This window comes from Rhodotorula toruloides, assembly GCF_000320785.1.
Source record: "Rhodotorula toruloides NP11 unplaced genomic scaffold Scaffold16, whole genome shotgun sequence".
Classification (NCBI taxonomy): domain Eukaryota; kingdom Fungi; phylum Basidiomycota; class Microbotryomycetes; order Sporidiobolales; family Sporidiobolaceae; genus Rhodotorula; species Rhodotorula toruloides.
Genome location: NW_015622976.1, coordinates 253,749 through 279,654, shown reverse-complemented (window position 1 = coordinate 279,654; position 25,906 = coordinate 253,749). Strand labels below are relative to the sequence as shown.

The 25,906-nt window shown below is 62.0% G+C and overlaps 9 protein-coding genes across 9 annotated transcripts; 3 read left to right on the top strand and 6 right to left on the bottom strand.

Moving 5' to 3' along the window:
• Positions 1-86: 86 nt before the first annotated feature.
• RHTO_02054 (glutamine amidotransferase) lies at positions 87-1,671 on the bottom strand (the record flags this gene model as incomplete). The annotated part of the gene is made up of 10 exons (XM_016415732.1): positions 87-215; positions 286-361; positions 419-586; positions 646-767; positions 844-976; positions 1,038-1,076; positions 1,132-1,252; positions 1,316-1,395; positions 1,460-1,570; positions 1,664-1,671. The coding sequence occupies 10 exons, from the start codon at positions 1,669-1,671 to the stop codon at positions 87-89; spliced, it is 987 nt and encodes a 328-aa protein (XP_016272302.1).
• Positions 1,672-2,143: 472 nt separating this feature from the next.
• Positions 2,144-4,069, bottom strand: RHTO_02053 (uncharacterized protein; the record flags this gene model as incomplete). The annotated part of the gene is made up of 4 exons (XM_016415731.1): positions 2,144-3,266; positions 3,324-3,672; positions 3,734-3,743; positions 3,803-4,069. 4 exons carry the CDS (start codon positions 4,067-4,069, stop codon positions 2,144-2,146), a joined length of 1,749 nt encoding a protein of 582 aa, XP_016272301.1.
• A 226-nt stretch (positions 4,070-4,295) lies between these two features.
• Positions 4,296-6,511, top strand: RHTO_02052 (RNA splicing factor Pad-1; the record flags this gene model as incomplete). Its single annotated transcript, XM_016415730.1, has 12 exons — positions 4,296-4,304; positions 4,361-4,401; positions 4,465-4,836; positions 4,903-4,971; positions 5,030-5,185; positions 5,248-5,418; positions 5,495-5,632; positions 5,697-5,766; positions 5,830-5,920; positions 5,980-6,067; positions 6,133-6,310; positions 6,374-6,511. The coding sequence occupies 12 exons, from the start codon at positions 4,296-4,298 to the stop codon at positions 6,509-6,511; spliced, it is 1,521 nt and encodes a 506-aa protein (XP_016272300.1).
• A 291-nt stretch (positions 6,512-6,802) lies between these two features.
• RHTO_02051 (uncharacterized protein) lies at positions 6,803-8,298 on the top strand (the record flags this gene model as incomplete). Its single annotated transcript, XM_016415729.1, has 2 exons — positions 6,803-7,606; positions 7,666-8,298. 2 exons carry the CDS (start codon positions 6,803-6,805, stop codon positions 8,296-8,298), a joined length of 1,437 nt encoding a protein of 478 aa, XP_016272299.1.
• Positions 8,299-8,547: 249 nt separating this feature from the next.
• Positions 8,548-14,745, bottom strand: RHTO_02050 (DNA/RNA helicase, DEAD/DEAH box type; the record flags this gene model as incomplete). The annotated part of the gene is made up of 6 exons (XM_016415728.1): positions 8,548-9,744; positions 9,801-13,463; positions 13,525-13,680; positions 13,735-13,901; positions 13,959-14,194; positions 14,669-14,745. 6 exons carry the CDS (start codon positions 14,743-14,745, stop codon positions 8,548-8,550), a joined length of 5,496 nt encoding a protein of 1,831 aa, XP_016272298.1.
• Positions 14,746-15,093: 348 nt separating this feature from the next.
• On the top strand, positions 15,094-18,617 carry RHTO_02049 (SNF2 family helicase/atpase; the record flags this gene model as incomplete). The annotated part of the gene is made up of 11 exons (XM_016415727.1): positions 15,094-15,949; positions 16,008-16,141; positions 16,204-16,342; positions 16,400-16,792; positions 16,857-16,959; positions 17,025-17,291; positions 17,355-17,466; positions 17,531-17,992; positions 18,049-18,112; positions 18,170-18,344; positions 18,404-18,617. The coding sequence occupies 11 exons, from the start codon at positions 15,094-15,096 to the stop codon at positions 18,615-18,617; spliced, it is 2,919 nt and encodes a 972-aa protein (XP_016272297.1).
• Positions 18,618-19,814: 1,197 nt separating this feature from the next.
• Positions 19,815-21,735, bottom strand: RHTO_02048 (acetyl-CoA C-acetyltransferase; the record flags this gene model as incomplete). Its single annotated transcript, XM_016415726.1, has 9 exons — positions 19,815-19,856; positions 19,925-20,226; positions 20,304-20,650; positions 20,712-20,819; positions 20,879-20,985; positions 21,075-21,305; positions 21,427-21,477; positions 21,588-21,661; position 21,735. Coding segments are annotated over 9 exons (1,263 nt in total).
• Positions 21,736-21,946: 211 nt separating this feature from the next.
• Positions 21,947-23,973, bottom strand: RHTO_02047 (5-aminolevulinate synthase; the record flags this gene model as incomplete). Its single annotated transcript, XM_016415725.1, has 2 exons — positions 21,947-23,323; positions 23,413-23,973. The coding sequence occupies 2 exons, from the start codon at positions 23,971-23,973 to the stop codon at positions 21,947-21,949; spliced, it is 1,938 nt and encodes a 645-aa protein (XP_016272295.1).
• A 246-nt stretch (positions 23,974-24,219) lies between these two features.
• RHTO_02046 (ADP-ribosylation factor-related protein 1) lies at positions 24,220-25,284 on the bottom strand (the record flags this gene model as incomplete). Its single annotated transcript, XM_016415724.1, has 8 exons — positions 24,220-24,244; positions 24,316-24,363; positions 24,449-24,623; positions 24,683-24,796; positions 24,852-24,902; positions 24,966-25,040; positions 25,098-25,149; positions 25,234-25,284. 8 exons carry the CDS (start codon positions 25,282-25,284, stop codon positions 24,220-24,222), a joined length of 591 nt encoding a protein of 196 aa, XP_016272294.1.
• Positions 25,285-25,906: the final 622 nt, after the last annotated feature.

Genomic DNA, 25,906 nt, shown 5'->3' with positions numbered 1-25,906 from the left:
CAGGCGAAAGAGCAGGGAATCGTCAAGTTGCAGCGTAATGGAGACAACAACGGACAAACAGTCGCACAGTCCACGGACTCGTCTTCCTAGTTCGCCTCGACAGCCTGCGGTCGCGCCCACCGGTAGCCCTTGGCTCGAGCAAAGCCGTCGGCTCGGTGCGAGGTTGCGGAAGGCTGGAAGAACTCGTTGACGATGGGGTAGCGGAGGAGGTTGATCTGCGCGCGACGAGAGCAGGACTTGTGAGTCAGCGGGGAGAGATGGGCTGAAGTAGAGACCGCGACGCACTCGAGGCGTGATGACTATGCACGATTGGCTGGGAATCTCGACCCAGTCGGCGCGCTCAAACGTGAGAGGTTCGCTCCTGCATGGTGGTCGCACGTCAGTAAGGATCTGTATGACGAGGATGCCGGCAACGCACGCAATCAAGACAATCCGTTCCCGCTTGTCCGCCTTGTTCATCTTGAATGTTCCGGGCTCGACCTCCTGGAACGTCGAACCCGTCGAGAAGAACAGCGAGGCGGCTTCTTCGTTCGCTGAGGTGATGTAGCGAGTCGCGACAACCGAGGTGCCGTCAGAAACGCAGAAGCTGCGGGTGGAGGCGTGGTCAGCGGGGGAGGACAGCAAGCAGGACTGAGGTGAGCTTACTTCATCAAGGACGGCTCTGTCGCGCCAACGTCCTTCGTGTAGGCTGTCAGGACGGCGACCGTGTTCAGCATTGCTTGTCGTAGGATCGCATGCGGGATGGTCGCCTTCTTCGGGTCGGTGAGCTGTCGTGACACGAGCGCTGTCAGCCTTGGCCCTGCTCTGGCGCATGATCTTCCGCATAAGTGACCGTCTACACACCTTCGACAGCTGCTGCAAGAACGCAGCAAACGCCCATTCCGAGTCGGTGTTGCCCTGGGGGACCTGAAAGTACTCGTCCGACAGGTCGTTCTGCAGCCTTCGCTTGATCTTGGCGAAGTCGGAGATGCAGCCGCTGCGGATGGAGCTCGGTCAGCTGGAGGGTTTGGCGGATGTAGAGCCGCTTGGAGACGAACTTGTGCATCCAGACGAGGTTCCCGTAGGTCCAGGGGTGCCTGACACGACAAAAAGATCAGTTGACGTCTCAGTCAGAAGAAGGGCGCCACGCACGTATTTTCCTCGCTCAGTGCGCCGGTCGTGGAGGCACGGACGTGCGCGAAGACGAGGCAACTCTTGATTTTGTCCGCCAGCCGGTGCAGGTTGAGGTTGCTCCACGCCGGGGTGATTGAGCCTGTACAAGTTCAGCGAGTCAGCGAGAAGGCAGATGGATCGCAGACGAACGCGAGCGACGAACGGAAGACGCAGGGTCCTGGACTGTCGGGCGCCTCGTCTGTCGGGTACCATCCCACACCGAAGCCATCTGCGTTGATAGAGCTGCACGCACGACGACAAGCGAAGTTAGCAAGACGCTACGAACGAGTCAAGAAGGAGGACCGACCCTGCATCGAGGCGGAGGCGGGAGTCTGACGCTTGGTTGATGATGCTGTGCGCCGGCTTGGTCAAGAGCTGGCTCAGCTGGATTGGCTCCTCGGCCTTGACGACCAGCAAGCTGCGTTGGCGAGGCGGAAGTGTCGGCAATAGCGTGATCAGTGGGGGCAGGGTGAGAAGAGCGAGCAGCAAACGGGGGAGACTGGCGGCGCACCGGCACATTGTGAGGCGTTTTGTGGCCCTGTCAAGCGAGAGAAAGCAGCAGTTTGAGCGAGGTGTGCGGGCAGGTCGCGTCGAAGAGATGAACTTCGGCAGGTTGGCTCCCTCGACAACGGCTGATCGTCGCTTGAAGGGCTGTTGAGCGACGGACCGCACGCTATAGGTCTCGAGAAGCGATTGTGACGGGCGCCGAAGCTTCCTATGCTCTTGACGCTGCGCCGTCCTTCCTCTCGTCTTGCACCAGACATCCAAGGCGGCTTGCGAGGCCTGCTTTGAAAGATGGGATCGAAGGGGTGCTTGCACAGGGATGGTTGGTGATGCCAGAGCGCTTCTGCGCCCGAGCGCGCTGCGAAGTGTTGTGCTCCTCGCTTCGGTCGTTCGCACTTGCTGCTCCTCTCGCGCTAAACTCGGCAGAAGAATGCACAGATACCCACTACACAGCGCAGTATCAAGCTCACGCATATGGCACAACGAGCTACCACCACCTGTCGTCGCCGTCCCCGCCGACTGGCTTCTTTGCGACGTTGACCGCCAACTCAACCTTGCCGACGCCCAACGCGCCGAGAGTGCACTGGTACATCCACGGCGGCGGCTGCTTGTAGTCGACCTTGACTTGCGGGTCGTCCGGCTTCGTTATCCTGTCGTGCCACGAGCGAGCCCAGCGCTCCGCCGTGTCCAGTTCCGGCTCGACAAAGACGAACGCCTTCTTGTACCGGCTCCACTGGTCGCCGAGCGCCTTTTGAATGAGATCGAACCCGTCTCCCAAACCCTTGTGGGCGCGATTCCAGATTGAGACGCGCAGGAAGACGATGGTTTGCTGCGAGGCGAGGAAGACGAAGCTGTCGAAGGAGGGAAAGTCTGGGTCAAGCAAAGCGACGTAGTCGCAGTTGAGAGGAATGCCGCAGTGTGGCTCAACGTGGAGAAGAGGAAGACCAGGTGGAAGGATGAGAGGTGGGGAGGCGCCAGAGGCACGGAAAACGTTGACATGCGCACCCCAGCAGGAGAGGTGCTCGAGGACGAGGGCATCGTAGCAAGGTCCGTACACTTGCGGGACCCGCGTAATCGTGTCCATAACGTGGTCCAGCGGTCCATCGTGCGCGAGCAGACCGTCAACGAAGATCTTGCGGATGGACGGCGTCGGGAAGACATGGACGCAGTTGGGCCAGTTGGAGAGCAACCCTTCAGGTTGCTGTACGAGGACCTGCTCCCATTCATACCTCACATCTCCCCTGCGAACCGCGGTGTGAAAGTCTTGGAGGTTCGGTATGAACCCTTTCACGTTGATCGGACCGAGGGCATCCTTGATGATGTCGCCCGTCTCGTTGTGGACACCGTGGACGATGCGGCGGATCCCGGCTCCCAACGCCTCGAACGTGGCGAAGGGGTCATACTGCTTGTGCCGACGGGCCTTCGCATCCCAATATCTGGCGACATCGTCGGGAATGAGGCCCATGCGAGCGGCATCCAGGTCGGTCAAGCCGACACCTCGAGCGAGCTGAGAGGATCGCGCCAGCCCGCTGCGGTGAGGGCGGATCTCGGACAGGTAGCATTTGATCTTCTGGACATCGGGGTTCAGCTCGAGGCGCGCCGCGACAATCCTGTGGGGAAGCGACCTCAGTATTCGTTGTCTACCGACTCAGGGAAGCGCAATGTACAGGTACTGCCACATCTCGCTGCGCGACCAGAGATTGTAGTTGATGAAGGTTGCGCAGCGGCGTTTCTTGAGAGAGCGATGACGTTCATCGCCTATGCCCGCAGCGAGGTAGATGGTGTACGAACAGTTGCGGTAGTACGAGCTGGGCGGGCCCGTCCCGTTGACCGAGTCGACGAGGAAGATCGGCTTCTGCAAGAACTCGAGGCAGTCGATGTCGTTGGTGGGAACGGAGAAGACGCCTTTGTCGCAAATCAACGTTGTGCCGGACGAGGTATCGCTGTATCCGAATACAACCGGAATCTTCTTTTCCATGCAGCGAGCGAGGAGGTAGTGCAGGCAGACGGAGTTGCCTACAAGACAGGCTGGTCAGCTCGCGGGAGTCGCGATTTGCAGCCGTTTGAAGGGACGCACCGATGCCAGTCTGGCCGTAGCCAATGCAAGCAGACCGTGCCGCCCAACGCTCATTATGCTCATAAGAACGGTACAACTCGTCCCATGCGTTGACCAGTCTTCCCTGATCAGGATGGGTTCTTTCCGGCACCAGAACCTCGGGAAGGGCGTAACCAGGCCAATGCCGCCCACAACGAGTCCAGCTGGCTTGCCCCAAGTCTCGAGCCAGTACTCGTAGTAGCGGGTCCAGTTGCAATCGCGGAGCAGTCCGAAGGCTTCCGCTTCGATCTGCGAGCTCGGTGCATCGCCGTCGGGCGCATTCAGAGGGGGAGTAGGAGGCTCGACAGTGCTCGTCATGGCCAGTGTCAGCCGAGAATGAGAGAGGAGGTGAGGAGGGCGAGAGCGACGGAGCGGGAGCAGCGAGTATGCCTTGGGAGGGGCGCTGCTTCGGAGCAGAGACTGGGCAGGTATGTAGGAGCACAGTGAGCAGGTCCAGCAAGCCAAAGAGCGTGAGCGAGTGCGTTGTTTAGGAGCAAGAGCGGATGCGAGTCTCCTGGACAAGACCACGACGACAACATCCGCGATGAGCGACGTGAGTGTACTGACTGCGCTCCTACGAACCGTACTGACCCAGTCCCTTGCGCGCAGGCTGGCTCGAGAACTGCCGACGCCCGCTCAGAGCGTGCAGGGTGCGTCCACTCTCTCATCGCTCGATGTCAGCGGGGCGCACGCTGACAAGGGTGCCGTTGCAGCTCTGTCCACTCTCACTACTCGCACGACTCGCGCAGGGACCGCCCGTCCTCGACAGACCCGGACGCAGAGCGGGCTCGCCGCGAGGTCGACCGCGAGTTCGAGCGCGAGCGGGACCGTGACCGCGAGAGCAGCCGGCGCCACCACCGTGGGTCGTCGAGGGAGTACGACTACGACCGATACGAGCGCAGCGGCGGGGGCGGAAGCGGGAGGCGCTCGAGGTCCGGCTACGAGGACGAGGAGTACTACCGCTCGTCGAAGCGTCGCAGGAGCAGGAGCCGTGAGCGTCGTGGGTCGAGGTACGACGACCGCTACGAGCGCGACTACGACCGCCGCGACGACAGGCGTTCGCGCAGGGAGCCCTCCTATGAAGCGTGCGTTCCCCTCCTCTCTCGTTTTCGATGCTTCCTTCTTCCTGACGCTTCTATCGTCTCCTCCAGCCCGCGCCGTCGTCGCTCGCCGAGCTACGAAGCGCCACCGCCGCGTGGAGGTCGCAGCCCGAGTCCTCAGTGCGTCTCAATCGCCCCGCGCAGCTTCTTCCCTCGCTGATCACCCGTTCTCTGCCAGGCTGAGTGAAGAGCAGCGAGAGATGCGCACCGTCTTCGTCTCCCAACTCGCCGTTCGTGTCACAGATCGCGAACTCGGCATCTTCTTCGAGAACTTTGCGGGCAAGGTTCGCGACGCGAGGGTCATCGTCGACAAGATCACGAGGAGGTCCAAGGGGTGCGCCGACTTCCACTCCATTCACGTTCTTTGACGATAGTTAACGCAGCTCGTGCCCGCAGAGTCGGCTACGTCGAGTTCGTCGAGCTTGAAACTGTCCAAAAAGCCCTCACGCTCTCCGGTACCAAGCTTCTCGGTATCCCCATCCAGGTCCAGTACACCGAGGCGGAGAAGAATCGCCAGGCTCGCGAGGGAGCGGCTGGAGGCGGATCTGGCGCGCCTATGACGGGAGGGTGCGTTCCCTTCTTTCGCCTCGGCTCACTGTTGTCTGTGCATGGTTCGCTGATGAGGCACGAGGATGCTCCACAGTCTCTACGTCGGATCGCTCAACTTTGCCCTGACTTCGGACGACATCCGTGAGGTCTTCCAACCCTTCGGCGAACTCGAGACGGTTGAGCTCCATAGGGACCCGGTCACCGGCAAGTCCAAGGGGTACTGCTTCGTCAAGTGAGTCCACGACCTGTCCGCCACTCGTGAGATAAGCTGCTGACTCTCTTCCGTCCGAACTCAGGTTCAAGAAGCACGAGGACGCGATGGTCGCGATCGAGAAGATGAACAACTTCCCTCTGGCTGGTCGCGAAGTGCGTCGTCATTCTCCGTCTATCTCATCTCGATTGAGCCGCTGACCTGCCCTCGTCTCGCAGATTAAGGTTGGTCTCGTGGCTGACAAGAGCGCTACGTTCAGCCAGCACCTGGGGCAACAGGACCTCAACCTCGAGCGCGAGGAGGGCGGCAGTGCGTTTCAGTTCCATCTCGCTCGAGTGGCTCGTACGCTGATTTTCCACTCTTCGCAGCCGGCAAGCTCGACGCCAACGCTCGCATGGACCTCATGCAGAAGCTCGCGCGCATCGACCGCCCGCCCGACCTTCCGCCTACCCCGATGTGCGTCGTTGCGAATTGCATCGAATTTCGATTGCTTGCTGACACCGGCTCGTCAACTCCGACAGGTTCAGGCCTAACATCCCGCAGAACCAGACGCGCAACGTTCTCCTGAAGAACGCGTTCAACCCGGAAGAGGAGACTGAGCGCGATTGGGACACCGACCTTGCAGACGACGTCAAGACCGAGTGCGAGAACAAGTACGGCAAGGTTGTCGACATTTTCGTCGTCAAGGAGTCTGCCGAAGTGCGTCCCCGTCCCGCCATTTTCGGCGCCTGAGCCGATTTAACGCTCGTAGCGCTCACACAGGGCGAGATCTACATCCGCTTCGACACGACCGACATGGCGGCCAAGGCCGTGCAGGGCCTCAACAACAGGTGGTTCGGCGGCCGCACGCTCGTAGCCGGGCACTGCGGCGACTCGCTCTTCGACGCCGCGCGTCCTTGATCGCCTTTCGACTACTCGCTTCCGTTCGCCTTGCGCAACAGGGGATTCGTGCAGTTTTCAGCGGCGACCAGGACTCGTTCGGTCGACAAACGGGTGCGCCGTCTCTCGACTTGCCTGGATGCGGTTCCTCTTTCCTCTCTCGCTTGTCTCTTTCTCGTAACCGGCTGTACACAGCAGTGCACACCTCGCAATGCAGCATATACTCGCACCATCAGCCGGTCTTGAAGGAGCCGGTCTCCCCGCTCCTTCCCGGGCTCTTCCTCGAACTTGTCACTTTCTCCCGCTCGAGCCATGGCTGGCACAGTCTCACTCGGCGAGCTCAGACAGCGCTACAACGCCGCAACCCGCGCATTCCTCGTGCGCGACTACACCACGACCGCCTCGTCGCTCCATGACGCCCTCGCCCGCTGTCCTCGCCTCCCACCCAGCGCCTGGTTCGACGAGCTGCGTGATTCGGGGGCAACACTGCCCGTAGAAGAGATCCGCCGACGCCTCGAGATCCTTCAGATCACCTTCCTCGCGACTGTCCGCTCATCGCCCGCCGCACTCTCTCCAGCATCGAATCTCACGCCCCTGCTCGACCTGCCGCCCGCGAAACTCGTCCACGCACTGTGGAAGAGTCTTCTCTCGACGGAGAGACAAGCGTTGCCATCCATTGAGGTGAAGGACAGCGAGGACGACATCCTCCCCACACCCTCTGCCGCCTACCTTCATCCCTCGCTCGCCGTCTCGCTCGCTCTCGCAGCACTCAAGCTCGACGAACCAAGACTCGCCCGCGCGATCGCCGAGGCGTGGTTCGGATCCGTGAGCGAGGACGTCGAACGCATGGTCTGGGAGACGAGCGGGACGTTGGACTGGGAGGGCGGCGAATTCTCCCTTGACGGAGTTGGTGGACTCGGAGCGTCGAGCATGCTTGGCGCGGCGAGCAAGGACAAGCCGGACGGGCGGAAACAGCTCGTCGGCGCTTGGCTCAAATTGCTCGACTTGCTCGTCCTACATGTCTTGCCGAAACTCGCCGAGTGGGAGGCTGCGGGCGACTTTGTGCGGCTGCAAGGGCAGGAGAACGGTGGGTGGGTGCCGGATCAGCGGGTCGAGGTGCGTCCTCTCGTTGATACGCCGCCCGTCACGCCTTTTTGACAGTTTGTACTCTACAGGCCACGCTCCGCCGACTCTCCGAGGTGCAGCAGGAAGAAGTGCAGCTCGCAGCCGCACGAGCCCAGCGCCAAAAGGACTTGGAGTTGGCGAAGCAGAAGCGAGCGTCTGAAGCGCGGCGGTCCTCCGACAAGGGCAAGGCGCGGGCGCGAGACTCCTCGTCGCCGCGAGACCCGCCTAGCAGCGGCTCCTCTGGCCCATCGTCGCCGACCAAGGCGACGAAGCAGCCCCGGAGCAAGTCGAACACGCCTCGGTCCGGCAACTCCCCCAAGCCTTCCCCTGCGCTTCCTCCTCCTTCCTCTTCGTCAGCGCCCTCCGGTTTCGCAGGCATGCGCGAGTCGCTCTCTTCATACCTCTCCCACCCCGCATCCACCACCACGCCCGCGCACCCGCCCCAACGCTCGTCCCCTCTCTCCTCCTTCGTCTCCTACCTCCGCTACCACTACTCGACCGACCCCGTACGACTACTCAGCATCATCTGCTTCGTCTTTGCTTTCATGACCTGGGCGCGGCGGCGGATGGCCCTGCGGAGAGCGAGGGGACAACGCGGGCTGGGCGTATTCGACGCCATGCGGTTGGCGGCGGCAAAGGTTGGTCAGACGATCGGGATGGCGACCAAGATCACAGCGTTGTAGCTATACACGATCCGCAAGGGATACCTATGCTCGGACAACCCCAGTCAAGGTGACCTTGCCTGCAGGCCCGAGGCTAACTTCCGCTCCGCTCGACTCGCAAGCACGGTGATGAATCGAAGAGAAACTGTATAATTGCGAAAGTAATGCTGACCAAGGACAGTGCAAAGTGATACGATGGTGAATGCGAGGACTGCTTCGCCTCGACTTGCTTTTTCCTTCTCTCCTCCTTCCCCTTGTCCAAACCCGAGTTTAGGCGAAGATGGCGTAGAACTTGGCGCTGAAGTCCTTGTGGAGCGTGTCGATGACCTGGTAGAGCTTCCAGTCGTCGTCGCCAAGACCAGGCGGGCGGACGAGTGCCTTGTCGCGGCTGGACGGGCCATCGTCGTGACCACGGTCCTCGCGGGCATCCCGCGCGTCCTCGACATCAAGGTCCTCCTCGACGTCGTCGCCCTTGCTCGTGCAGAGCGTCTTGATCGCCGAGTGGATCGCAGTGAGCGCGCGGTCAAAGTCCTGCAGGCGGTACCAGACGTCGCCGCGCTCAATTGACGACTCGCGAATGAGGGTCTGCAAGTCGCCGTGGCGGTAGAAGTCGACGACGAACGCGTCAAGGTCGTGCTCGGGCGAGTCGAACGGAGGCGAGGCGAGCTCGGGAACGGCGTGCTGCTGGACGACGACGCCGGCGCGAGCCGAGCGTGCGAGCTCGGTGATGTTGTGGAAATCGTCGCCGTGACCGGACGCTGCTGCGAACGCCGAGCGGCTCTCGAACTGCAGCTCGGATTGGCGGAGCTTGCTGGCGAAGGCCGAGTCGGCAGTCTCCGCCGCGGCCGCCTTGCGCTGCGAGAGCGGCAGCTGGTCGTCCGAGGCCAGCTGGTCCTCGTTCTGCTCGGCGTACTCCTTGGCGTAGGTCGTGAAGACCGACAGGACCGCCTTGTGGTGCTCGTCGAGGACCTTGCGAATGGACTCGGGCAGAGGCGGGAGGACGATGAGCGAGGTCGAGTTGCGAGTCGAGCGCAAGGTCTCGGTCGACTGCTTGCGGCGGTGGACGCGGGCGAACAACGTCGCGAGGATGGTCAACATCAGCCGCAACGTGTTGTCGGGGTCCGAGTCGAGGCCCTCGGCGACCTCGTGCAGCTTGCCTGACCGCAAGAGCGCGGCGAGAGCGAAGTTGGCGGGCTCCTCCGAGTAGAGGGCCGAGGTGATGCCGTAGAGCGTCTTGGGCGTGCCGTCCTCGTCGAGTAGGCCAACGCGGCGGAGGTACTCGATCGCAAAGCGGGCGAAGTGCCGGGTCTGGTCGCGGTTGCCAGAAGCCGAGGCGTGACTGACGGCGAGCTGAGGCAGGTCGAGCAGCGTTTCGACGGCCATCTTGGGCAACTCGGCCTCCTCGGAGCCGTGAACGAGGTTGTTGAGGCGGAGAAGGAGGGTCGTGGTGAGAGGGAAGGTACCGCCCTGCGAGACAACCGACATTAGCTGGCGAAGAGAGATGACGAAACGACTGTACGCACGAGCTTGGGAAGCTTGGACAGCAAGAGACGCTGGATGCGATCGAGGCGGACACCAACGAACAAAACGTTTCCGACCAAGTCGAACCCGCGACGACCGGCACGACCAGCGCACTGGCGGAAGTTGAGCGGGTTGAGCTCGAGCGAGTCGCCGGCAAAGACGGCCGTGCGAGCCGGCGCGTTGATGCCGAGCGCGAGCGTCTGCGTTGAGATGACGACGCGGAGGACACCGCGGCGGTACAAGTTCTCGACGAGGACACGGTAGCGACGAGGCATACCGGAGTGGTGCACTCCTATACCACGACGGAGGGCGTTGATGAGCCACGGGTCCATGTCGAGGAAGAGGAGGTCGTCGACGTCCTTCTTGAACTCGACGTAGCTGATGCCCTTGCCGACAAAGGTGAACTCCTCAGACGGCGCTTCGGGGTCGAAGCTCGGCGCCTCCTCGACGACACCCATGCGGGCAGCCTCCTCCTCCTGCTTGCGGTTGACAGTCGACGTCTCCATCGCCTTGGCCTTCTTCGCCGCAGCCTTCTCGGCCGCCTTGGCGCGAGCAACGCGCTCCTTGAACGTCGACGAGTTCTTGCGCCACTGGTCCTCGGCGGTCTCGAGGTCCTTCGAGATGCGCTTCGCGAGCGACTCGCAGTGGTCGCGCGAGAAGTTGAAGAGAATGGCCGGGAGCTGGTTCTGCGCGTTCAAGTCGGCAAGGAGCGGCGTGAAGAGCGAGTTGAACTGGTCCTCCGTCGCGTCCTCGATGAGCTTCTCCGAGATGCCGAGCGAGTCGCGCAACGGCTTTTCCAGGAACTCGACGGTGCGGGAGAAGCGGGACGTCGGGCTGGCGTAGTCGGGCTCGTTGCGCCATTCGAGGAGAATCTTCTTGAGCTGCTTCTCGTACTCGATGCAGTGGCGAATGGCGATGACGGGCGTCGGGGCGAAGAACTTGCGAGGCTTGAGCTTCGGGTCGAGCTCCTTGTCGACGGTCGACATGGCGCGCCAGAGGGCGAGGCAGTCGCGCGGCTCGAGGGCGAGGTCCTCGGGCATCTCAGGGTCACCGAGACCGAGCGCAGCGACAGGGTGGACGGGCGCAAAGATCTGCGGCCTCGAGCGGTACTCGTCGAGTGGGCCGATAGGCTTGACGGGCCACTCGTTCATCCGCGGTGCGTACGCAAACTTGCGAAGGGCGTTGAACCGGTGGGTGTGGATGATGAGGGCGTACTGGCGGCCGTTTGCCTGCTCGACCGACTCGAGCCAGGCGGAGAAGCGCTCGGGCGCTCCGACGGTGGCGGAGAGACCGATGATGGGTGCCGGGTTCATGAGCAAGACCTGCTCCCACATACCACTGCCTTCTTCGGCGACGGCGTGAATCTCGTCGACGATGACGCGCTTGATGCGAGGCGTCCAGACGCGGGCGAGAGCCGGGTTGAGGAGCATCTCGGAGAACACCTGCGGGACCGTGACGAGGATCTGACAGTTCTGCGGGTTGTTGACGCGGTAGTCGCCGGTGTGGACGGCCCACAGCGCCTGACCGGGCACTTCCTTCGAGAAACGGGCGAAGCATTCGGCGGCGACCTGGTTGACGAGGGCCTTCGATGGCGCAACGTAGACGACGACGCCCTCGTCCGACTCGCGGAGAACGCGCTCCATGGCGGCGAACGAGATGAAGGTTTTGCCGGACGAGGTCGGGGCGACGATGAGCATCGACTTGTCCTCGTCGATGTTGTCAAGAACCTCGCGCTGCCATGCGTCCGGCTCGAAGTCGACACGCGGGTCGGGCTTCGAGTCCAGCTCCCTCGCCATGTACTCGCCCATGTTGCGGAGCTGCCACTCGAGCGGGTTCTCGTCGATCTCCATCCAGTCGTACAGCGCCTCGCCCTCGTCCTTGTCGATGAGCGAGCAGTAGTGGAAGGTGAGCTTGGCGCGCTCGTCCTTCTCGCCCTTGGACGCCTTAGACGACGCCGAGGCTGTCGCGTCCTTTTTGGCGGCCTGCGCGGCCTTGCTGCCGGGCTTCGCACCGCCCTTCTTCTTCTTGCCGTCCTCCTCGACAGCCTTCTTGTCCTTCTTCGACTCGCCCTTGTCGATCGCGACGAACTCGATGCCCTCGGGGATGAGGCACTCGAGGCCCATGACGGCGAGCGTGTTCGTGATGGCACGACCCTGCTTCTCGGTGATGATGACGGAGCCCGAGCCGTCCTGCTGAGCACGGAGGTACTTCTGCAGGAGCGCGCTCGCGGTGCGGGCGATGAAAACGCGGTAGCGGTCCTTGACGTCGTCGGCCTCGCGGCGGTCGTCGGCAATCCAAGCGCGGAGCTCGAGGTCGAGCCGCTTGACGACCATCTCGGTTCCGAGCCACGGGTCCTGCGCACGCTTGTTCTTGAGGTACGAAGTGATCTGCGAGATCTGGCCGGGGATGGGCAGGTCCTTGAGGTCGTCGAGGCGCTCGATCCACCACTTGTAGTTCTCCTTGCCCTCTTCCTGAACCTTCTTGGCCGCGTTCTCGGCAATGAGCTTCTCCCTGCTCGTCAGAACCTTGACCTTGTCCTTCTTGCTGCCACGTCCGCCAGTCGTGCTGCCATCCCTGCCGACCTCGCTACCAGTCGGCGTCGACGCGCCACTCTCCGACAAGGCAGGCGTGTTGATGCCCGATCCAGGTCGAGAGCTCTTCGCGGCAGCCGCAACCTTCTCCCTCAGGACCGAAGCCGAGCGCTTGCCGACAGCCGGGATAACCTGCTGCTTGAGCGCGCCGCCAAGGGCGCCCGTGAGGGACGCAGCAGACTTCTGCATCTGCGCCATGAAGCGCTGTTCCTTCCTGTCGCGCTTCTTCTTCTCGCGATAGTCGAGGACGGGAGGGGGCGGGCCACCGAGGTGAGTCGGCAAAGCGGGCTTGGGGTTCGACCAGCCGTGCGAGTCGGAGAAGACGGACTTTTCGTCGAGCTTGTTCGGGAGGGTTGCGAGAGTCGACGAGGCCGAGACCGAGACGTTGACGCTCGAGAGGTGCTCGGTGAAAATGCTCGAAGTGTAGGGGAGGACGGTGTCTTCGGTGAGAGGCGAGGGAAGGGCGGGGAGCTCGGTCGACTGGGAGGGGAGAGCCGAGCGTAGGGCGGCAAGGTCGGGCTCGGAAGTCGACGAGAGCGAGGACCACAGCGACGAAAGCCGGGACGCGACCTCGGGACCGAGGAAGTCGCCAAGAGACGAGACCGAAACGTCTCCATTCAAGACCTCGACGAGGAGGAGGAAAAAGATCCGGCCGTCGATGTCGAGGTCGGCGAGGGGGTTCGTTCGCTCCGACTCGGGCAAGGCCTCGATCGCCGCGCTCAAGCTCGCATAGAACTTGGCGAGGAACGGCTCGAGGACAGCCATCAGCTCCTTTGACGGAGTCGGGATGCGCTGAGCGCGCGAACGGAGAGGGATGGTCGGGAGGAGGAGGACGTGCGAGAGGTAGAGGTAGAGGAGGGTCGACTCTTGTGCGGAGGGGGACGAGGCGAGGAAGGTGGAGGCGGATGAGCGGAGGAGGTCGTCGACCGAGACCGACGAGGGCGCGGACGAGACCGAAGGAAGTGCCGGCAACGCCTTGTCGAGCGCAGCGCGGGCAGCCGAGACGGCGGCAGTGATGTTGGCGGGAAGAGCCTCGACTGTGCCGCGAACAACGTCGTAGAAGTACGTATTGATCTGTGTGAGGATCGGTCAGTTGGCCTCGCAGGAACTTGGAGCGATGCGAGCGCGGACGCACCTTGGTGTCGGTGAACTCGGCAGCCTGGAGGAGAACGTACGGCAGGCTCTGGTGAACCGTGTCGTAAAGGTTCTGCCTCTGCAGCAAGATCCGCTCCGCCTGCAACTCGTTCTCCTTCGTCTGCAAGCCTCCATCGTAGCCGAGGACGTACATGGGCTGCGAAAGAGGGGCTCAGTAGGGGCCGGGCGGGGAGAGGATTATTGAGCTCACCCGCTTGCGTTGGTACCAAGCCTTCCACTTCTCGTCCTGCAGCGACTCGAAGTGGTGAACCTTCGTGTCGGGCAAATTTGCGCGGCGCATGAGGACAGAGCGAGCGAGGCGACGAGCAGAGGTGATGTAGTCGGATTCGCCGGTGTGAATCGTCGAGTGCGCTTGGCCTGCGGACCGGCGGGTCAGCTTGAGGGGACGGTGGGAGACGGGAAAACGAAACGCACTCTCGAAGAAGACGATCTCAAACGTCGTGTCCTTCTTGAGCAGCTCCTCAACCGTCTTCTCCATTAGCCAGGTCGCGTGCAACAGCTGCATGCTGGGGTCGCCCGCGCGTCCGAGTCCGAGGAGCTCGTCGTCGAGGACGAACTGGAGCAGTGCGTCGCCGTCGAGAATGAAGAGCTCTTGACCGGAGTAAATGAGCACATCCATCCAACGCGGGTACTGGGCGATGAACCATGACCTGTTTCGGGGCGTCCGGATGAGTTAGTACGGATCTTTGGTTGCTCAGGCATTGTTCGACCCCGTAGCCATCCTGGAATGCTCCCGCGACCATTAGTCGTGCCCAGTCGAGCTAGAACACCGGCGACTAGGAGTGAGGGAAGACGAGGTGCAGTGGAGAGGGCCGCGCGAGTGACGGATGTGTGGGCGTTGGTGGGGTGCTGTGTCATGGAAGGTCTTTGACGACGAGGTGTGCTGAGGCGAATGACAGGGGTATCCCGTCGAACGGTGCGGAGCGGGAGTGCTGAGAGGACAGTTCGAGGGGAGTCGAAGGCGTCGAGCGAGCACACCTCCTCCGGGAAAACCGCGCTTCAGACCATTCCCCATTCATCCCCAGTCCAACCTGAATGTACTCCAGCAGCCGCCCGTCTCGCGGAGGAGTGGCGGCAAAGGACTATGGCTGTGGATGCGATGAGGAGGCGAGAGGAGGACGCACGAGTCGAGGCGGTTCAGCGCATCGTGCGCTGTGAGCTGTCCTGAGCCATTCGTGACTCCATCGGCAGCTTGTGCCATCGTGAGCCGCTGAGGACAAGAGCGAGAAGCGCGAGCGGGCGAACTTCGAGGTGACCCGCATACCTCGCCGCAGAGTGCAGCGCTTCTAGGCTGCACTGCTCACAGACAGCGTGACTAGATCAGTCTTCGTACTTCTGAATTTTTGCGGGACGAGGCGAAGGCGCGATGGAATATATCTCTCGACGAAAAGGCGACAACATCTCGCCGGGCATTCGTAGCTGCCTTGCAGCGATTCTGAAGCTATCATCTTTGCTCTCAAGGTGCTGCCACCGTATACACAGGGGTTAAGGAGGAGCGACTCCTCAACTCCGCCCCCTCTCTCCTCCTCGTCCCGCTCGCTTCTTCGTCATGGCCACGCTGGGCTGGCGAGCTAACACGAACCACATCGACTTGACGCTCTCGTCCTCCGATGAAGACGAGCAGCCCCGCCTCTCGTCCAGAGGCGCGCACCGGCCGCAAGTTGAACGACTCGCTGGATCTGGCGGAGGGAGGCGCTTGAAGCGGGCGCCGAGGATTGTCGACTCGGAGGAGGAGGAAGAGCAGGACGGTGCGGAGGCTGACGAGTTCAAATACGCCGTCCAGCAGAGTGCAAGGAAGCGAGTCGTCCCGGACGACGAGGACGAGTTGGATGAGGGGCACTCGCGGGGAACATTCATTGTTCGGCACGACGCTGCATCGGGACAGCTTGAGGCTGAGGAGGGCGAACTGTCGACGGAGGAGGAACCGGACACGGCGGACGAGGAGGGCGAGGACCTGGACGAGGAGGAGGAGGAACTCGCTCCCCTCGACGACCTGCGACGTCCGGCTCAGCACGTTACTGCGCCCGCACAACTGACGGCAGAGGAGCAGCTGCGCAAGTACGGCTTCGTCATGCACCAGCCCGCCGCGCAGCCTAAACCGGCCGTTCCCTCGTTCCCCAAAAAGGCGCCGTTCGGCTCCATCACCAACACCGCCCCCTCTTCGTCGTCCGCTTCTTCTTCTTCGCTCTTCAACAAGTCCGCCGCCGCTCGTCCACGCCTCCCCTCAACCCTCGACGCTTTCGGCTTCAAATCCGCGACGACGGAGCGAAAGGTTTCGGCGAAGGAAAGGGCGTTTGAGCAGATGAGGGAGGACCAGAAGCGGCTTGGAGTGCCGATTGACGTGCCGAAGAACGCGCAGCGTTCCGCGAAGGAGGCGGAGGACAGCGACCCTCTCGCTGCGATCGGTTCGTCCCGCTTTCATTCCTTCTTCCCATCAGCTCGCTGACTTTCTCCCTCTTGCAGACGACGAACGCGCTCTTGCGGCTGCAATGCAGGATCTCGATGTCAATGACGACGCCTCGCCAAAGGATCAAGAGTCGGCGCTCAAGGACCTCGTCTCGTCCACCATCGACATGGACAACGTCGACACCTCGTCCGTACGTCCCATTCGGTCTACTCCAACTGCAGACGCACGCACTGACAGGAGAGCGAATCGCAGGGCCCGCCCGCCGGCCTCAAGTGCACCCTCCTCCCGCACCAAGTCCAGGGCTTGCACTGGCTCAAAGACCGCGAGTCGGACAAGAAACGCGGAGGCATCCTCGCCGACGATATGGGTCTCGGCAAGACTGTCCAGCTCAGTGTGTTCCGCGCTCCCTTTCAGCGAGCTCACGGGCTGACAGTATCGAGCGTCGCAGTCTCGCTTCTCCTCGCTAACCCCTCCGACCGGGAGAAGTGCAAGTCCAAGACTACGCTCGTGGTCTGTCCCGTCGCCCTCATGGGCCAATGGAAGCAAGAGATCGAATCGAAGACAGACGGTCGTCTCCGCGTCTTGATCCACCACGGCCCAAGCAGGACGGACGAAGGGCGCAAGTTGCAGAAGTACCATGTCGTCATCACCTCCTACAACACGCTCTCGTCGGAATGGGTCGACCCGAAACCGAGGCAGAAGAAGGGAGGGTACGGGTCCAGCGAGGACGAGGACGAGCTTGATGAGTTGGGCAAGTTGAGTGCCAAGCTAAGCAAGAAGGGCGGGAAGGTCAAGGACGACAAGGGCCCGTTGTTCGACGAAGACTACATGTTCTATCGCGGTGCGTCCGCGTTCCTGCCAGCATCGAGCCTGACGCAAGCTGACTCGGTTCTCTCGTTGCGCAGTCATTCTCGACGAGGCTCACCAAATCAAGAACACCAACACGAAGGTCAACAAGGCTTGCTGCGATCTCAAGGCGCACTACCGCTGGTGCTTGACCGGAACGCCGTGAGTTCGGCACTATCGTAGTTCGTCCGTCAGCCCTCACTCACCACTGTCATCCAACCGCGCAGCCTCCAGAACGACGTCATGGACCTCTACGCCATTTTCAAGTTCCTCGGCGGCCGCATCGTGCGCCCTCTGCACGACGTCAGCGAATTCAAAGCCAAGATCGCGAGACCGCTGAAAAGCAAGCGCACGAAGACGGCGCTCGCACGCTTGCAGATCGTCCTCAAGGCGATCATGCTCCGCCGTACCAAGACGATGACGGTTGATGGGAAGCCGCTTCTGACGCTGCCAAAGCGCGAGGTCATCGTAGTCAAGGGACCTTTCCTCGACCAGTGCGTGGCCGTTCTTCCGTCTCCTCCTGGCGCTGATTTGCTGACCATGCCTTTGCGGAGCAGGAAGGAAGCGGACTTTTACAAGAAAATCGAGGAGAAGATGCAAGAGGCGCTCAGCGAAATGGCGACGAGCGAAATCATGAAGGACATGACCAAGGTCCTCGTCAGGCTTCTCGTACGTCCCCCGAGTTTGCCTTGACACCCTTTTCTGACTGATCTGACGCCACTATTCCGCGCAGCGCATGCGCCAAGCTTGCAACCACCCTTCGCTCGTCACGAAGAACTCGATTGAGGACCAGCGCGATGCCCTCGACCCGACTCCGCAGCGGGCTCGCACGACACCGACCGGATCTGGCGCACCCTCCCCTTCTGCCTCGCATGCCGACGGGCTCGCCGACCTTCTCGACGGCATGTCGCTCAATACCTGCGCCTTGTGCTCGGCAACCGCCTCGACTAATGACAGCGGCTACTGCAAGTCGTGCGACCGCGACATGGAGCGCTACGCTTCGCTCTCGTCGTCGACCAAGATCAAGCGCACGCTCCATATCCTCGAGGGTATCAAGCGGGAGAGCTACGAGGCGATCGAGGCGGAAGCGCAGGCTGAGGACGACGAGCAGGACAGCGACGATTTCGAGCTTGGCGTCGTCGACGCGCTGAAAAAGTCGAAGCTGGGAATGAAGAAGACGATCATCTTCTCCCAGGTGAGCTGAATGGTCCCACGCTCGACGCGTGATTGCTAACTCCGCTGCGCCGCCAGTTCACCTCGATGTTCGACATTCTCGAGCCGTTCTTGCGCAAGGGCGGATACCGCTACGTTCGCTGTGCGGCCCATCTACACCGCTTCGAAAGCCCAGTACTGACCGCTCACATCTCGACAGTCGACGGCCAGCTCAACGCGAAGGAGAAGGAGGCTGCACTCGACGCAATCCGCAACAACCCCAAAGTCACGGTCATCCTCGTCTCGATCAAGTGCGGCGCCGTCGGCCTCAACTTGACCTGCTGCAGCCGGGTCATCCTGCTCGACCTTTGGTGGAACCCGGCCATTGAGGAGCAGTGCGTGCCGTCTTCCTGCCGCAATCTGAGTCTTCCGCTGAGCTTCAGTCACCCCGCAGAGCCTTCGACCGCGCTCACCGCTTCGGCCAAAAGGACGACGTCAAGATCTACAAGCTCACTATCGACGACACGGTCGAGGAGCGTATCCTCAAGCTGCAGGCCGACAAGGCCGAGCTCGCCAAAGCCGCACTCGACGGAGGCGACCTGTCCAAGGGCAACAAGCTTTCGGTCCAGGAGATTCTGTCGCTCTTCAAGCTCGACAAGCTCGACTAGCCCAACTTCGTCACTTTCGTCTTTCCTCCTTCGTTCTTGCGCCCTCTCTATCGGTCTCTGGGTCTTCTCGCCGTTCTGGGTATCGCTGGTCGCTCGTCGTCTCTCGCAGTCGCCTGACTCCTTCGCTGTCTATTGTTGCCATCCCTCTCGCTCTTTGCAACTCAGTTTCTTGGTCTACCAGCAGCATGTCGACAGTGACGGTTTCGATAGCCGTAGCATCGAGAGAGAACCGTGGAATAGCTCAATAGGTGTGCGAGGAGGTCGGGTAAGAGCACGGCTGAAGTCGCAGAGTCGACGTCGCGGGGTTCGTGAGTCCTGGTCGGCGTCTGTAGGTCGTTGAGAGATGCAGCGAACAGCGGGAGAGACCGGCTCAGTCGACTTGCCTGCGAGCGAGAGAAGGTAAGGAGGGAAGGGGACTCGAGCGTGCTCTGCCTGGCTTTGTCGAGGTCGAACAACTCTCCAGCTGGCTGAAACGCTCGAAACGTCGCTCTGAGTGCTGTAGGATCTTCTCGTAGACCCAGAAGCCCATGTAGCAGGCGCAACGCTTCATCGAGGTTGAGAAGGTCGGCGCAGGGAGGAGTCGACGAAAGCCAGCGCGACTCACGGGCGCGCGGTTTCTTCGGCCGCTTTCTAAGCTGTGGCCTCACTGTGCATGCGCGCAGGAGTCGGAACGGACGAACTGAAGCAGTCAATGTGCACGCAATTAGTTGAGGGGATATGTATGCCCAGTCCCGCTCAGCCACCACTCAGCCCGGCTAGCTCAGCTAGTGAGCGCTTCTTCGATAGTATAGTGGCTAGTATCCAGCCTTGTCACGGCTGAGACCCGGGTTCAATTCCCGGTCGAAGAGTTTCTCTTTTGCCTCCCTCGCTGGCGGCTTCGCCCGTAGTAATGGCGCTCGTCAAGGCGTTGTGCTTTTTGCAGGAGACACGTTGGCGCGAAGCGAAGAGGTGGCAATCGAGCGCACAAGGCGATCTCACCCAGCAACGACGTAGAACGCTTGTCAAGTCAAGGCCGGCGCCGAGCCAGCCGTTTTGTTTGCAGTACCGACGAGAATGGAGATTCACAGTGTCCCTACAGAAGAAAATCGCAGACGCAAGAACGAAGGGACGGAGATGAGGGCGAAGGGACGAGAGAGATAGAGAAGTTGCTCTACTGCGAGGATGCGACGAGGCGAAATGAGGAGGGTATAGGGGCGCTTAGAGGCGCTGGATGACGATGGCCGAAGCTCCGCCGCCGCCCTGAACGAGTGCGAGAGTCAGCAACCGAGTGAGGGAGAGTAATGGAGAGGAGGCGAGATGGGACGCACGTTGCAGACACCGGCAACACCGTACTCTCCCGGCTTGAGCAAGTGCACGAGCGTGACGATGATCCTGCTTCCGGACGAGCCGAGCGCGTGGCCGAGGGCGACCGCACCACCGCTAACGTTGAGCTTCTCAGTGGGGATACCGAGAATCTTTTGGTTGGCGATGGCGACAGCCGAGAAGGCTTCGTTCACTTCGAACTTGGAGATTTGGTCCATTGAGAGACCGGCGCGCTTGAGGGCGAGGGGAACGGCCTTGGCGGGCGCGATGGGAAAGTCGATGGGCGCGCAGGCGGCATCGGCGAAGGCTGCGACGGGCAACGATTCCCGGAGTCAGCTTGCGACGACACGGCGGGACGTTGACAGACTCGAGCGCCGAACGCACAGATGACCTTGGCGAGGGGCTTGAGGCTAAGCTCGTCAACCTTCTCCTGGGACGCAAGCACAAGCGCGGACGCTCCATCGTTCAAGTTGGACGCATTCGCAGCCGTGACCGTCCCATCCTTCTTGAAGACGGGCTTGAGGCTCGCAACCTTCTCAGGCTTGATCTTCTTGTACTCCTCGTCCTCCTCGACGACAACCTCACCCGCGCGGCTCTTGAGCGTCACGGGCGCGATCTCGGCCTTGAATGCGCCGGCCTTCCATGCCTCGGCGGCCTTGCGGTACGAATCGAGGCAGTAGTTGTCCTGGTCCTCGCGGGAGATCTGGTGCTTTGCGGCGGTCTCCTCGGCGCTGCGCGTGCGTCAAGTCAGTGGGTACAGGAGACAAGAGTTCAAGATGGCTGCTCGGTCACCAGTTGCCCATGGGGTAGTCGCCGTAGACGTCAGTCAAGCCGTCCTTGACGATGGCGTCGAGAGCCTGGAAGTGGCCGAACGTGGCGGGGGTGCGGGGAGCGTAGAAGCTGCGCCAACGAGCTCGTCAGCATGGGTCCTAATCAGAGCGAGGGAAACGGGAACGAACGGAGCGTTAGACATGCTCTCCATGCCGCCAGCAACCATGAGGTCGCGCTGGCCAGTCTGGATGTTCTGCGACGCGAGCATGACGGCCTTCATTCCCGAGGCGCAGACCTGTACATTCCAAAGACCGAGCAGGTCAGCACAGTCCCTCACAAAAGCGCAGGACGAAGCGACCAGGAGAACTATCGCCGGAAACGCACCTTGTTGATGGTGGTCGCCTCAGTCGACTCGGGCATTCCCGCGCCAAGGACGACCTGCCTCGCCGGACTCTGCCCAGCTCCAGCCTGCAAAACCTGACCAAAGTAGAGGTCCTCGACCTGGTCGGGCTTGACCTGCGCCTGCGCGAGGACGCCCTTGACGGCCGCGACGCCGAGTTGGACGGCGGTGGCGGCCTTGAGGGCACCCTGGAATGAACCGACGGGCGTGCGGGCCTGATTGCATTGCAAAGAAGGGGTGTTGGGGGCATGGTTCGAGAGGAGAGGAGGACAAAGCGAATGCCGCGAGATTAGCTCGTGGGTCGGTGGTCGCGCGTGGGAAAGGGTCAGAACGCACAGCACCGACGATAAAAACCTCGCGGAGGCCGTTCTGAGCGGTGGAGGACGACTGCGAGGGGTGGCGTGAGGTCGCGCGGGTGTGGTGGAGTGAGGCGGTCGTTCGAGGCGGGGATTTCGCGTCAGCGTGGGTGGTAGAGCTGTTGCAGTGCGTGTGCGTACCATTCTGATGTGAGCGAGTCTGCGTGCGGCGATGGAAGCGGTCGAGGAAGCGGTCGAAGAGAGCGAGAGCAGCACTGGCGAAGTGCGACGAGCGGTGTGAGCGTGAGCGGGGTGGCTCGACTGCGCTCGTACGACACGCGTGCTTACTGTGTTTGTAGTCCTTGAACAAGCTTACAAGCAAGAGCAAGAGCAAGAGAGCGAGCGGACTCCGGCACCACGTGCCAACCGGTGGGCGGTCTCCCGACAACTCCCCTCGCAATACAATCCCCCGTTACTCAAGGCGACTAGCTACGCATGCCCTCCGTTTTGACTCGAGTGACCCGACCGACCGACCAGCGAAAGAAGAGAGAGCGGCGGGCTCAGGCAGAGGCAGAGGCGGCGACCTTGGACTTGACAGCGTCGTCGGCCTGGGCGAACGGAGCGGCGTGCTGCATGGCGACGGCCTTGTCGCGGGCGTCATCGACGTCCTTGAGCGCGAGGAGGTCCTCGGTCCAGAGGTTGACGACCTCCTTGGGCTCCTTGGCTCCAACGCCGCACCTCCCGCCCTGGGCCTCCCACTCGCTCGTACGCTTGAGACCAAGCTCGTTCCACACGCTGTCGAGCGCGGCGACGAGCTCCTTGAGCTGCGCGTCCGTGTGCAGCGGCGACGGCGTGATGCGGAGGCGTTCCTCGCCGCGCGAGACGGTCGGGAAATTGATCGACTGGATGTACAGCTTGTGCTTGGTCAGGAGCAAGTCGGACGCCTGCTTGGCGAGGTCCGCGTCGCCGACGAGGAGCGGCACGATGTGCGACGGGTTCGGGATGACCGGGATCCCGATCGCAGTCAAGTCGCGCTTGACGCGAGCGACGTTGCGCTGCTGCAGCTGGCGGTCGCCGAGATGCTCCTTCTGGTACGCGATCGCGGCGCGAGCACCGGCAGCCGTCGAAGGCGGGATCGACGTCGTGAAGATGAACCCGGGCGCGTACGAGCGCACCATGTCGACAAACTGCGCGCTGCCGGCAATGTACCCGCCGACGACGCCGTAGGCCTTACCGAGCGTGCCGGTGATGATGTCGACGCGGTCCATGACCGAGCCCTGCTCGCCGCCGCGGGCGTTGGCGTAAAAGTCGAGGTGCTCGGCAACGCCTGCGCCGGTCGGCCCGTACATCCCGACGGCATGCACCTCGTCGAGGAACGTGATAGCTCCGTACTTTTCGGCGAGGTCGCAAATCTCCTTGATCGGGCCGACCGTGCCCGACATCGAGTAGACGCTCTCGAACGCGATGATCTTGGGCGTCTCGAGCGGGAGCGCCTTGAGTCTGTTCTCGAGGTCGACGAGGTCGTTGTGCTTGAAGATCATCTTTTGCGCGCGCGAGTGGCGGATCCCCTGGATCATCGACGCGTGGTTCATCTCGTCCGAGAGGATGACGCAGCCGGGCAGCTTGGACCCGAGCGTCGAGAGCGTCTCGACGTTGGCGACGTAGCACGAGCTGAACACGAGCGCAGCCGGCTTCTGGTGCAGCGAGGCCAGCTCCGCCTCGAGCGCGAGGTGCATCGCGCCGTTGCCGGCAATGTTGCGCGTCCCGCCCGCGCCGGCGCCGTACGTGTCGAGCGTCTCGTGGATCGCCTTGAGCGTGACGGGGTGGCGGCCCATGCCCAAATAGTCGTTCGAGCAGTGGACGGTCACTTCATCGGCCTTGTTGGCCGTGTGAGCGACCGGATACTTGGCGGCGAGCCTGTTGACGTTATTGAAGTACTGTGCGTAGGTAATGGAGTCAGCACGACATTCCGACTGCTTTGGAGAAAGCCGGAAAGCGCTCTGCAATGGAAGAACCGCTCGCTCACCCTGTAGGACTTGTCCTGGTGCTTCTTCGCCAGCTCGCCGCTATAGAACGCCTCGTAGTCGAAGCCAGGTCTAAACGACGTGATGCGGTGCTTGGCGAACCCAAGCGCGCACGTCGGGCGACCTTCGGAGTGGACCTCGTTGGGCGAGTGAGCGTCGCGCGAGATCGAGGCGGGGTTGACGAACGCCGGCTGCGGCGCCTGGCTCGTCTCGGTCGCCCTGCGGACTGCATTCTCCTGCACCTCGGCAATCGAGGCGTACCCGCGCGCGAGGGCGGCGGGCGACGGCGAGTGAGCGAGCGTCGAGGGGGACTTGGGGGTGGCCTGGTTGGTCGTCGCGGGCGGCTGGTGGGCGGGGACGACGGCAGAGGTGGCGAATCCGCGCTCGGCGAGGGCATGGCTCATGAGCGGGCAGCGCGTGCTCGCGAGCTCGGTGAGCCTGTTGGTGTAGGTGCCGCGGAGGGACTGGGTCGAGTACTGGCGGAGCGACGACACGGACGCGTGCGAGAGGAACGGGCACACGGCGCCGTAGCGCTTGAGAGCTTGGGCAACTTCGAATGCCATCTCGAGAGCGGGCGCGAGAGTAGCGATGGGTGGGAGCGAGCAGAGGAGCAGAGCGGCGAACCGGCAACTCAAAAACCTCGGGCGATGGGACGATGCTCGACGTAGGAACATTCTACATGGCTCACTGATGCAGAGCCGAGGCAGCAGACGGAGCAGGAGGAGCGCGATAGACCGCGGAAGGCGAAAGTTACAGGACAACCGAGTACGAAAGACAACATGGGACAGAGTCGCTGTAGACAGCCCAGTCTAGAAGTGAGAGACCTGTCGAGAGCTACGGAGAGAGCGCGCAAGTGTCAGCAGGCGCGGGCAGCGGCAGGACGAGGGAGAGTCAGAGGGACGCACTGGTGTACTCGCAGGAAGAGCCAGTCGACCGCTTCTCGGATGCCGTCACTGTGAGGGGAAGGATAGGTCGCAGTCAGCCAACGACACCCTCTAGGTCGTGGCAGCGAGACGAAGAATCAATCCTCGCACTCACCCTCTCAGCGCCGAGATGGGCAACACCGCGCCCTCGCTGACGTTCAACTTGCCAACGATGAGCTGATTGAACATCTGCTTGATGTCCTCGACCGCCATGGCGCCTTCGCAGTCTTGCTTGTTGGCAAGGACGAGCGTTGGGACGCCGTCTACTCGGTGATCCGTCACGATCTCCTCTGTCCGTGCAGAGATTGTCAGCACGGGTCCAACGTGGTGAAGAGCCATTGAAACGCACCAAAGACCTTCCAGCACTCCTCTATCCGCTCCTTGTCGGTCGAGTCGATGACAAAGACGACGGCGTGGCATTCTGCGTAATACTTGGGCCAGATCCGCCGGATGTCTCGTTGTCCTGTAAGGGGTCCTCGTCAGTAAATCTACAAGTCGATACGACAGGCTGGACGCACCTCCCAGGTCCCAGAATTGCAGCACCGTTGACGACAAGGTGATCCTCCCGACTGTTCGAGGCAACATCCTTGGTTAGCGCTTGCCCTCCAGTCCAGCCGAGTGGAAGTGCGCACTGTTCTGTCCTATTGTCGGCGCAATACTCTTCGGATCCACGTCTGGTGTCCGGTTGAAGGTACTCTTGACTTTCTCTGCGGACGCGAACGAGGTTAGTTGCGGTCCAGCTGTTCGAGGGAGTAGATGCGCACCGAGGAACGTCGTCTTTCCCGCGTTGTCCAGACCCATGATCAGCACCGAATACTGCTCATCAAGAAGCGCGAACCGAACGTCCGTCGGGAGGAAAGGGTCAGTCTGGCTCAATAGGACGAGGGCAGGCGGGCGCACCTCTTGCTTCTGCATCAAGTAGGCTACAAAGCCCGTCACGAGGCGATACATCCTGCCCTTGCTGCCGTGACCGCTAAGAAGGAGCCGGGTCGAGCGAGTTGAGCGAGGGAGGAGGTGGAGAGAAACGGGGTCGTTCGAGGGGTTCGCCGGCGCGACTTAGGCACGAGATAGAACTGTCTGAGCCGGTCAAGTATATCGAAGGTCCAGCCGAGCTGGCGTGGTCGCTTCCAACCTCGTCCTTCGGCTCCACTTCATCTCCTGGACAATACAGAGCTACGAATCGGCATACTACAAAATCGCACCTAACCCTTCTCCCTTAACCCTTGCCCTCTTCCGCCGTCCTCTCTCCTTCCTCGGTGCATGCATGCGTCATCCTCGTAACGGGTACGTCGCGGAAGCGTGGCCCCCCAGCCCCTGGGAAGGGTGGGCGTTATGTTACGAGGGTCGTCCTGCACGACGTCGCCACGGCTTCGGTCCCTGTTGCAACCGCGAACGAACGTTGTCAGCGCCCGAGAGCAGACTCGGTGATGAGAGAACGGTCAACACGCACGTGGAAGCACAGTCCGGCATCGCTGCCGTCTGCCGAAGCATTGCTGCTGTCCCGCGGCGAGGAACCGAGTCGTTCTGCGTTGCAGTGCACGGACAGAGTCAGCGACGGCGAGTGCGGAGTGAC